The 12,453-nt window shown below is 40.2% G+C and overlaps 1 protein-coding gene across 14 annotated transcripts in view; it reads right to left on the bottom strand.

The window, feature by feature from the left end:
* Nucleotides 1–2,554: 2,554 nt before the first annotated feature.
* WDR89 (WD repeat domain 89) overlaps nt 2,555–12,453 on the bottom strand; it is a 111,472-nt gene continuing 101,573 nt past the window's right edge. For 7 of the 14 annotated variants that reach the window (XM_074956400.1, XM_074956401.1, XM_074956395.1 and 4 more), the window contains one exon: nt 2,555–5,652. In XM_074956400.1, coding sequence (XP_074812501.1) covers nt 4,452–5,612 — 1,161 coding nt within the window. In that variant the 5' untranslated portion in view covers nt 5,613–5,652 and the 3' untranslated portion in view covers nt 2,555–4,451. Of the gene's footprint in view, nt 5,653–8,690; nt 8,910–10,192; nt 10,283–12,453 lie in introns of all 14 variants that reach the window. The other 7 variants (XM_074956387.1, XM_074956391.1, XM_074956389.1 and 4 more) reach the window with 2 other exon arrangements.

Below are 12,453 nucleotides of genomic sequence, written 5' to 3'. Positions count from 1 at the left end.
TTCTTCATCCAGACTCCTGTATCCAGTGATTCTGCACAGCACAAACTGATCTGGACTGAGATCTACCAGCTGATGAACAAAGGAGCAATGGAAGGAGTTCCCTTAGAAAAAAGGTTCTCAGGATTCTGCTCCACCTATTTGTTGTTCAAAAGTGCACCAGGGGGAGTCAGAGCCATCCTCAACCTGAAATAACTCAACAAGTGGATGAAGAAAACAAAATTCCAGATGGAGATCCTAGCTTTGATGGTATCATCCCTATCCCAATGGGGACCTCCTAACTTTAGTGAATCTGGCAGAGGCATATCTTCAGATTCACATTTGCCCATGCCACTACAAGCTTCGCTTCTGAGGTTTGCTGAACCTCTACCACTACCAGACCACTACCAGTACTGAACTCTCCCATTTGGTCTCTCGTGAGCCCCCACGGTCTTTACAGAGATGTTAGTGGTAATGATAGCCAGAGTCAGGTTGCAGGGTTACCCTTTCCAGATGATATCCTGATTAGAGCTCTGACCCAGTCTGCAGTGCACACCACCACAATTAGGATTCTGGATCTCTTGCAAGTACCCAGCTTTGTAATAAACGTCAAGAAAATTTCCTTGAGTCCCTTGACAAGGATATCTCACATACAAGTGGACATAGACACCTTGTTGGCAAAAATCTATCCATCACTTGAAAGATTCCAGGAGATCCAGGATCTCACTTTCACACTACGAGAGTGTATGAGGCCAACCACGGCTCAGTGTTTTCAGCTTCTGGGCCTCCTAATGTGTACATAAGGATCACTCCATGGGCAATATCACACATCACATGTCTCCAGGTTTTCCTGCTCCCCTGAGCCCATGAAAGATCAGGTGCTGGTCCCTAATTAGGTACGTGACTCCCTAAAATGGTGGAAGGTCCCAGGAAACATCCACAACAACAACCCCCCCCCCCCCATATGCCTTCCAGACCCTCCAGTTCTCACAAATTGATACCAGGACCCCAAACTATATAAGAAATTCAGAGTCATGGGGAGAGGAACCACAGCATCAGTCTCCTAGAGTTGAGTGCGCCCTCTGGAGGTTCCAGAGCCACCTAGAAGAAAATCACATCCTGTTCAGTCAGACAACACAAAATCATACAATAAACAGACTATTTCTTTTTTTAAAAGCAGGACTGTAGCGTGTAGTGCAGAGTTAAAGTGAAATATATTCACTTCCACTGCTGCCTTTAATTGCATAGTTTTGTCACCACCACAGATCTTTCTCAAGTGTTTATGATTACAGTTGAGTAAACCATTGCTTTTACTGTCTTTTTTTTTTTTTGGAACCAGAAAAATAATCAAAATAAGAAGCTAGACTAATGATAGGGCTTCAGCATAAGCTAAAACAAACAACATCAAGTAATCCAGCCTTAACATTTGACTTGCTTTAAAATAGTTCCAATTCTGATGAGGAACATTTTCTAGACTATGAAAATATTCTGAGGTTAACTATTGTTCTTAAGCAATGTGGGGTGGGGAAATGACTCTGAACTACTTTACTCTGCTCTTACAGATTGGACTAGCCAATAAACAGAGCACAGGTTAGTTGCATTAACATTAACCCCATTCCAAGAACAATTCTGAAAGTATTTGTATCCCTTTTTAAAGTATAATATTTTGATTTCTTCTGAAATTTGAATTGTTATCTTGTAAGAATTACCATTAAAATTCATATTAAGGAACGTGGCAGAAGATATTTAAATAAAGCACAAAATATATTTCTAAAAACCAGTGGATATATTAAGTAAACTGATACTAATGATAATTAGTTTCAAAAAGTGTATGTTAGTAGGGAGCCACTGGAATGGGAAAACGACTGTTAAATGGGAAAACAGATGTTCTGGTCACATTTCTTTAGAAACCTACATTTAGGCACACAGATAGGAAATGATCAGGTAAGAAATTTTCCATTTTGGTAGCAGCAATTATCACAATTCTGTTATGTCTGGACTGCTCCCCTCCATTCTGCTGTGTCCAGAGGCGGTTCAAAGCTGTGACACGGCATATGCTGGCCATGCCTCCTCCTCCCACTTGCCACCAGATGAGTCATTCCAAAGCTGCGTAAAACTCGTAGAAGGATATTAACAACAAATGCCAACTCATGAACTATGTACTGTAAGCAACTGTCTGCATAGTAACTGTTCAAACAAAATGCTGACCCCCTTGGCTAACGAGCCATCCATGGTGGGTAGAATTGTGGGGGAGACTGCTAGCAGAAAGGAGAGTCTCCCATAATTCTATTACATCTGGGAAGTAGCAAGCAGGAAACAGAAGTAGGGAGAGATAAGGAGAAAGTAAAATAGAATGAGTTAGAAAAAGAATCTCCTCCCAGGAAGGTTGCTTAAAAGGCAGTACTATTACTGGGCCACTGCTTGTAGCACCTTCCTGCTGAAGGAGGTCTCTATGGAAGACAGCATCTGAAAGCGGTGTTAGTTGATGCTCATGTGGCAGTTGGTCTGCAGCCAAAGGCCCGCTTTGAAAGGGAGAGTTGTGTGATTCCACCCCGAGACAGGAGAAAGCGAGAGGCTTGAGAACAGGGTGTGTTGAGCCCTGTAACTGTGACACCAACCATTAAAAAAAATGGTTTCCAGTGCACAAAGTAAACAAGATACAGAACAATAATTTTTGATATTAATAGGTGTAACTTTTAATAACAGATAAAATTTATTCAGAGAAGCAGGATATTGATGTTGAAAGTGTGCTTTAAAGGAATCTTTAGTGCTAATAAATGCAATGTAATCACACCTTCATCATGACCAAAGGACAGGTATGAAGTGAGCATAAAGCTAAATATCCCCTAGCTATATAAAAAAACCAAAACATTGTTTAGTATAAATATCAGAAGGAAACTTGATGCATGTGTATTTGGAGAGGACTCATTTCCACAGGAGATTAATCCAGGTATGTTTATAACATGTAGTATTAACCATACTTGTGGGATAGCTGAAAATAAATTACCCTTGATGCACAGTGAATTAAACACCATTTTTACTTCAAACTACAGGGTATTTTCAAGTTTAGATGCAGTCTATAAATATCTTCAAAGTACTTATATGTGTATTAAACTTACAATCCTTTTGATTTCCATGCTCTGTCTAGTCTGTAAAATACCAATTCTTCCATTTGTTTAAGCTTCACTGAAGCATAGTACTTATCTGTTAAATGTAGGGTAATTACTGATACATTTGACGTGAATGTTACTACAACCTTAGGGAGGGCAGAATACGATAAAGGCAACTTTCAGAGTACTGAGTGAGAGGCACAGAGGTTAAAATGTGCCAGAGGAGCAGAATGAGACAGACAACCAACAACTTTGAAGGTACAAGGTAATTTTTACACCACCCAATGGCTGTTTGGTGAGATTAGTGAAATCTCATTGCTCTTAGAGAGCTGTCCACAGACAGTAGTATTTGTGCTGTAAAGAGCCTAGTTACTTACTGTGCATATATTGCAGGGCAGAAGCTAAAGAGAGTTTAAAAGAAACTCTCTATAGGCAGGTTATTCCATAACTACATTCTGGAAGTTTTTCTGTATCTTCCTATGAGGCATGTAGGATGGCACGTCAAAAACAGGTAGTGGACTAGATGGAGCATTGGGGAGATCATATGCATCAATTCCTATGACCCACTGAGACTGACCTACCGCCTCAGTCTTTATAGGTGGTGCTTCCAGGTCAGTATTGAGATACATTGCCAGGATAGTGTGGGGTAGCTTGCAATTTTCATAGACTGGGTGTGTTAATTAGAAAATAATCTCTCCAAATACTGTCAATTATAACACTTTTCATAAGCATAAAAAAGGCTACAGGTACTTTGGATATAGTAAGTATTACTGTTTTCTAGAACAAACACACTTCTGCTATAAAGTGTGTTCTGTGAACCACTGTTTATATACTTGTCATTAAATAGTGAGAGAATAGTGTAAAACAATACCCTTTCTCTATTTCATCAATAAGTACTTCCTCTAAGAATTAGTAAGTAACACTAAGTCTTTGATATATTTAGCAATTTCATTCATTAAATTATCGGTAAGGCAAGTAAGAAAAAGATGGCTACAAATCTGAAATTTTTTAAAATATGTCCAAAACATTTCACTGTGGGCAGTAATATAAAGTGTACAAGTTGCAGGCTTTTATTCTAATCCAAGATCTCTGTGCCAATATATTTTGATATAATAAATTTGTTATAAAAATATACAATATTGTAAGACATACTTTGTTCAGTGAATACAAAGTAAATGTTTACCTTTTTAATAAGTATCAGTTGCTTTTTTTTAAACAGTTATTCACGTGATAAAGTGAGGGTCATTTCTAGGTAAAATTTACATACTAAATTATATTTGCCACATAGTGCAAATAAATCACCATCCCAAATACATTGCTCAGAACAGTGAACTCTACAAATTTAATAGTCCCATTTTCATAATTTTACTTTTTCTTGCATTTGAGAGAGGTGCTGTGAACTCTCACTTGCTGCTGAACAGAGGAAGCAATTTTCATAGATGCCTTCTTTACAAGGGACCTTTCCACAGCTCCAGGTTTCCATAACAACAGCTGTGCATCCTCTCCACCAGTCAACAAAGAATCATCTGTCATGTTCCAGTAGAATGAGCGAACTGTAGCAGAGTGCCCTCCATGAAGGGTGCCCACAAGGCTCAGTCCATCAATGCCACAGTTTATTAGGTGAATGTTCCCCATAGCTGTTCCACCAACAACAAACAATTTGTCTGCCTTTTCATGGTACAAGCCACCTATCAGATAGTTTAAGTTGCTATTTTCAATGAAGACTACTTCTCTGACATCCAGAATCTGCAACAATGCCATTGGTTCCTCAGTATCTATTTGAGTAAGATCCCACCAACAAAATCCTTCCGTATGTGTCATGCAATATACCTGTTTATAATCTTTCCCAGACCAACCAATAAAACTTACCGATGAATTCGAATTACAAGTTGCAATCAAAGCATCATCTTCATTTTCCTTGTTAATATCAAACACATTAACCAATCCATCAGTTGATCCAGAGACTACCAAATTGGGTTTGATAGGATGGAAACATATTTTAGTGATATCATCATTGTGAGTCTCTGAATAGGTTCCTAAGGGCTCTTTAGCTGCGCATGCATAGTTTGTATTACTTCTTGCATCCCAAAACACCATGAATGTGTCCTCTTCAACTTTTTCTGTCCCAGCACAAACTATAAGATCACTGCAATTAATATCAAAGCTGATGAAAACATTCGAAGGATAACCACTGAATGACTGTACAGCTTCCTGAGTAGCTAAGCGAATATCCCAACATTTTATTGTGCCATCACTGCATGCTGAAAACAACATATTCTCACTTGTATGAGCAAATCTGACTCCATTAAGTAATCCAGGATGCCCACTATACTCCCTTAGCAAGTGTAACGTTTCTCTATTATATACTTTAATTGATTTATTGGAACATGAAACAGCAACTAAGTGGTTGCTTTCTGCTTCAACAGATTTTGAAACATCTATATCCAGTAAGTAAGTGGGGTCTCCATTTACTGCACAACGTTTTGCTATGCGCAGATTAGCAAACTGTTCTTCAATCTTCTCCATAGTGGTTGTCAGAAAGACTGTACCCAAAGCTGGTAGGAATCTGCAATACATCAAATCCCAAATATATTATTTGAATTAAACAAGTTTCAATTATGCAGAAATTCCAGCTCTTAAAAATCTCTGAAACAGCATCTTTCACAACAGATCTCATGCATAAAAATAGGTTTAAATTGTTTTACACCACAGCTAGTGTCATTTGATATATACAGAATAAGATAAAGCAGAAGTAAGTATGAACACAGCAGCCTGCTCCATCAGGAAACCATTCTGGTAAAATGTGTTTTAAGGTAAGTATTTTAACTAAGCCTATAAAATCTTAATTGTTCTCTTTGTGAATCATTTGCAAGTTGTTGTAGCCAAATTTGCTTACTAATACTCATAAGTAGGAAAGCAATGTTCTTGACAAGTGGAAAGACACTCAAGTCAACACCCTAACCTGCTGAGCTATATGTAATATTACCTGAAATGCTACTTGGCAGTATGATGGTCAGTTAGGGTCAGATTTGCCTAAGGATGGCAAGATAGGTACCTTGTGGGGTTAACAGAAAAGCTTAAACAGGGTAGATGCCTAACTCTCATTGGGACTTAGGCACTTAACCTGCTTGGGTGCTTTTCTAAATCCCATGAGGCACCTATCTGTATTTTTACACATCTAAATATATTTGTACATCTGGCCCTTAATGCAAAGGGTAAAATAAAAAATTAAAATACACGTACTACAGTACATTTTTGTTTAAGGCAATCCAAGATAGGATAACTTAGGAGTCATGGGATGAAATTGAGCAACAAAGAACAGCTTTTAGATTGTGGAACTGTCACTGAAGATCAATGGTGAATGTCCTATATCAAATGATTTTTAAAAATAGACTGTATAAAGCACTTAATACACTATAGAAAAAAACCTTACATTCAGATGCAATTTCTTCTGTGACATTACTGAACTGTCCTGTAAATGTAACCTATTTCAGTAAAGTGCACAGGTCCTAAAATGTGCAGATTACTCATAAAAAAAAATAATTTCCTAACATGAAAAGAATCCTATTCCAAAATATATGAAGTGCCCTACAGGAGATCTCTTTTTACCAAGCATATCCTGTTTTCTGTATTATAAAGCAGTAAGAAATTGTGAAACTACAATAAAGGGTTGATGCCAATTCTGAATCAGAAAACTTAACACAGCCTTTAAATTGAGATAATTTGCCATGATGGCCAATTTCTAAGTTTCTGTCCGTTTACAGACTTTGGCCACTATAAAGGAACAGAAGTTTCTGAAATTTCATTTGGTTATGAAAACTTAACAGAAGTCAGACCACGTGGCTGGCAAAGTTTACAGGATGGACTGAGCTTTTTCTTTTTAAATAGAAATCAGCAACATAATTTCAATAAAAGTTATCTAATTGAAAAACCATATACCAAATTCTGTGGGCCCAATTCTCCCTCCAGTGCCCTTCATCTTGTCTAGATATTTATGCCATTGTAGATTGAGTGTAAAACATTATTAAAATAACTCCCACAGATTTCACTGACAGCTTATGCAGACCCAGAAAACAGCAACTACTTGTGTCAACTGACCATTTTGCATGGGCTGGGGATTTCTGCAGAGGGAAGGGAATGACTGTCAGGAGGGAAGTGTGTGGATGGATTACAGAATCATAGAATATTAGGGTTGGAAGGGACCACAGGAGGTCAACTAGTCCAACCCCCTGCTCAAAGCAGGACCAATCCTCAACTAAATCATCCCAGCCAGGGCTTTGTCAAGCCTGACCTTAAAAACTTCTAAGGAAGGAGATTCCACCACCTCCCTAGGTAATGCATTCCAGTGCTTCACCACCCTCCTAGTGAAAAAGTTTTTCCTAATATCCAACCTAAACCTCCCCCACTGCAACTTGAAACCATTACTCCTCGTTCTGTCATTTGCTACCACTGAGAACAGTCTAGATCCATCCTCTTTGGAACCCCCTTTCAGGTAGTTGAAAGCTGCTATCAAATCCCCCCTTTCTTCTCTTCCGCAGACTAAACAATCCCAGTTCCCTCAGCCTCTCCTCATAAGTCATGTGTTCCAGTCCCCTAATCATTTTTGTTGCCCTCCACTGGATGCTTTCCAATTTTTTCACATCCTTCTTATAGTGTGGGGCCCAAAACTGGACACAGTACTCCAGATGAGGCCTCACCAATGTCGAATAGAGGGAAACGATCACGTCCCTCGATCTGCTGGCAATGCCCCTACTTATACAGCCCAAAATGCCATTGGTCTTCTTGGCAACAAGGGCACCCTGTTGACTCATATCTACCTTCTCGTCCACTGTAACCCCTAGGTCCTTTTCTGCAGAACTGCTGCCGAGCCATTCGGTCCCTAGTCTGTAGCGGTGCATGGGATTCTTCTGTCCTAAGTGCAGGACTCTGCACTTGTCCTTGTTGAACCTCATCAGATTTCTTTTGGCCCAATCTTCTAATTTGTCTAGGTCCCTCTGTATCCTATCCCTACCCTCCAGCGTATCTACCTCTCCTCCCAGTTCAGTGTCATCTGCAAACTTGCTGAGGGTGCAATCCACACCATCCTCCAGATCATTTATGAAGATATTGAACAAAACCGGCCCCAGGACCGACCCTTGGGGCACTCCACTTGATACCGGCTGCCAACGAGACATGGAGCCATTGATCACTACCCGTTGAGCCTGACAATCTAGTCAGCCTTCTATCCACCTTATAGTCCATTCATCCAGCCCATACTTCTTTAATTTGCTGGCAAGAATACTCTGGGAGACCGTGTCAAAAGCTTTGCTAAAGTCAAGGAACAACACATCCACTGCTTTCCCCTCATCCACAGAGCCAGTTATCTTGACATAGAAGGCAATTAGATTAGTCAGGCATGACTTGCCCTTGGTGAATCCATGCTGACTGTTCCTGATCACTTTCCTCTCCTCTAAGTGCTTCAGAATTGATTCCTTGAGGATCTGCTCCATGATTTTTCCAGGGACTGAGGTGAGGCTGACTGGCCTTTAATTCCCCAGATCCTCCTCCTTCCCTTTTTTAAAGATGGGCACTACATTAGCCTTTTTCCAGTCGTCCGGGACCTACCCCGATCGCCATGAGTTTTCAAAGATTATGGCCAATGGCTCTGCAATCACATCCACCAACTTCTTTTGCACTCTCGGGTGCAGCGCATCTGGTCCCATGGACTTGTGCTCGTCCAGCTTTTCTAAATAGTCCCGAACCACTTCTTTCTCCACAGAGGGCTGGTCACCTCCTCCCCACGCTGTGCTGCCCAGTGCAGTAGTCTGGGAGCTGACCTTGTTCCTGAAGACAGAGGCAAAAAAAGCATTGAGTACATTAGCTTTTTCCACATCCTCTGTCACTAGGTTACCTCCCTCATTCAGTAAGGGGCCCACACTTTCCTTGACTTTCTTCTTGTTGCTAACATACCCGAAGAAACCCTTCTTGTTACTCTTAACATCTCTTGCTAGCTGCAACTCCAAGTGTGATTTGGCCTTCCTGATTTCACTCCTGCATACCGGAGCAATATTTTTATACTCTTCCCTGGTCATTTGTCCAATCTTCCGCTTCTTGTAAGCTTCTTTTTTGTGTTTAAGATCAGCAAGGATTTCACTGTTAAGCCAAGCTGGTTGCCTGCCATATTTACTATTCTTGCTACACTTGGGGATGGTTTGTCCCTGTAACCTCAATACGGATTCTTTAAAATACAGCCAGCTCTCCTGGACTCCTTTCCCCCTCATGTTATTCTCCCAGATGATCCTGCGCATCAGTTCCCTGAGGGAGTCAGAGTCTGCTTTTCTGAAGTCCAGGGTCCGTATTCTGCTGCTCTCCTTTCTTCCTTGTGTCAGGATACTAAACTCAACCATCTCATGGTCACTGCCTCCCAGGTTCCCATCCACTTTAGCTTCCCCTACTAATTCTTCCCGGTTTGTGAGCAGCAGGTCAAGAAGAGCTCTGCCCCTAGTTGGTTCCTCCAGCACTCGTACCAGGAAATTGTCCCCTACGCTTTCCAAAAACTTCCTGGATTGTCTGTGCACCGCTGTATTGCTCTCCTAGCAGATATCAGGGTGACTGAAGTCTCCGATGAGAACCAGGGCCTGCGATCTAGTAACTTCCGTTAGTTGCCGGCAGAAAGCCTCGTCCACCTGGTCCGGTGGTCTATAGCAGACTCCCACCACGACATCACCCTTGTTGCTCACACTTCTAAACTTAATCCAGAGACTCTCAGGTTTTTCTGCAGTTTCATACCGGAGCTCTGAGCAGTCATACTGCTCTCTAACATACAATGCAACTCCCCCACCTTTTCTGTCGGGCCTGTCCTTCCTGAACAGTTGATATCCATCCATGACAGTACTCCAGTCATGTGAGTTATCCTACCAAGTCTCTGTTATTCCAGTCACATCATAATTCCTTGACTGTGCCAGGACTTCCAGTTCTCCCTGCTTGTTTCCCAGGCTTCTTGCATTTGTGTATAGGCACTTGAGATAGCTCGCTGATCCTCCCTCTTTCTCAGTATGAGGCAGGAGCCCTCCCCTCTCACACTCTCCTGCTCGTGCCTCCTCCCGGTATCCCACGTCCCTACTTACCTCAGGGCTTTGGTCTCCTTCCCCCGCTGAACCTAGTTTAAAACCCTCCTCACTAGGTTAGCCAACCTGCTTGCGAAGATGCTCTTCCCTCTACAGGGAACAGTAAGGGAGGGCTATATTACTTGTTTTGGTTAAACCTTTTAAAATTTCCATGAAAAAAATTAGCAGCTACCATGGGTTACCATAGAATGTTCTACAATATATCTGAATTTTATATTGTTATGGGTTTGTCTGTAGTGTCTGGAAATAGATAGTTAGGAGGGGGGCACTGTTCATAATGTGTAAAATATTCATCTTATGATGAAACAATCAGGGCCAAATTCACACCAAACATCAGTTTAAGTACACACTTACACTCACAAAAGCTTAATTCCCAAGTCACAAATAATCTCACGAAACTATTTGCTTCAGTAATATCCTGTGACAATAAGGTCCCCAGGTTAATATTCCACATCAAAGCAACCCTACAGAATACATCTGTAAGTGCATTTTTTTACCACAAAATGCAGACATTCTGTGGAAAGTCTCTTTCTCCCCAGAGAGAACGTACAATATTCTGTCTGGCACAAACGTGTGCACAAGCTTAATCATCACAATTTACTTCTTCCAAACCTTTCTGGATAGCTCTTCCAGATTAGGCAAGCATTCAGCAATGCAATTACATAAACACCGGCCAGTTCATAAGCACTGTTCAGTAGATTGTAAGCTCTTCAGAGCAGGGACTGCAACTTACTCTGGGTTCATTAAGCTATATCTACCTATATAGTGCTTTTTCAAAAATAATTATGTCCTTACTTTTCCTTGATATACTAATGGGGTGAAAAATACTCACCAGATAGTTTTATGACAGTACTTCAAAGATAAGGCAATGGATAAAAAAGACAAAAGACACAAACTATAGTTCTGAGAGAAAAAAAGTGGTTTAATTATTTAACAATGCTCAGATAAATCTGTGATCTGCTTTTTTAAAAAAAGTTAAGGGAAAAACATAGATAATTTTATTAGTAACAGAAAGTAGAAATGGAACATGGCATATTTAGTCAAGATCACTGAAGAATTACAACAGAAACGTATGTTTTAAAAGAGTATTTCCAAATTTGTGCCTGCCTGTGGACGCAGAAGGGAAGTGGTCTGCAGAACCTGGGGTAATCTGAACTCTGATGATTGCAGAACATGTATATAGTGGGTCCCAGTCAGATTCTGTTTGTAAGAAAAAGGTAATTTTCCATATTGACTTAAATTTCTACCTCAAAATAATCAAACCTTTTTAGACCAGAAAGGTCAAGTAAACTCAGACAGACATTCTCCTGACAAATGTCAGCCATTTGGAAAGTAACCTGTGATTGTTTAATATTACTGACTTTGATAAAAGATATTATTCCATGTGCAATTTCTGCAACACTCATCTTGTGTGTCAAAAATTTTACTAACGCAGGGAAATGTCAAATTATACCCTACAATGTGCACTGTCTGCAAAGTCCTACTTCAAGTTAACATATTGGGGTTCTCTAGAAAACAGAATGGCTTGGGGCATCTTCTAGTTGTTTACTCCAAATTTTACAGTTTTAGTTGCTCTGAAATACTGGGGGGAAATGTTTTCATGTTTTCCAGAGAGATGTAATTTATATGTACTGGAAGGTGAAGGGGTATGGTCTTTCAATTCTATTTTCAGTGAAATGGCTGAAAGGGGTTTATGCTGCACTTGACAGCTAGCATGTCTCACTAAAACCTGTTATACTAATATGCAACAATCTCTGCTCTGGTGAAAAATACTTTAGTCTATTATGAATTCCTGATTGAAGGTTATATAAACAATTCATGCTGACTTCAGGGGGTAGCTGCCAGCCCTTCCTTTTCAGAAGGGGAAGTCACTGTTGTATTTTGGTGGGAGAGTTTAAATAGGAGGAATAGGATGTGTGTTAAATTTATGAGATAAATAGGAAATAATGATCTTCCAAGCACAACAGAAGATAACTAAGTGTTGGAATGCTGCCATTTACAAGAATACATAAGGCAAAGGATGCTATGCACTCAAGAATGTAGTCTGTGATGCAGTGTTACCACACCCTCCATCTGCCAAGCCTGCAACAACTTTGCTACTGTTTCAACAGGTCTCCTAATGTTTTGATCTTAGACACAGTAAAGCACCTATGAGATTAGCAACCAGGTGCTATCCTTGGAAAAGAGGGTGCAGTTTGTAAATTAGGTTTAAAATTAACCTGAAAGGAAATTTCCAGCTGTTGTAATTTGTTTGTTTGGTT

The sequence above is a fragment of the Natator depressus genome, chromosome 6, assembly GCF_965152275.1.
Source record: "Natator depressus isolate rNatDep1 chromosome 6, rNatDep2.hap1, whole genome shotgun sequence".
In the NCBI taxonomy this organism is placed as follows: Eukaryota; Metazoa; Chordata; order Testudines; family Cheloniidae; genus Natator; species Natator depressus.
The sequence above is the reverse complement of the archived record's forward strand: the minus strand, read 5'-3'. Positions and strand labels throughout refer to the sequence as shown.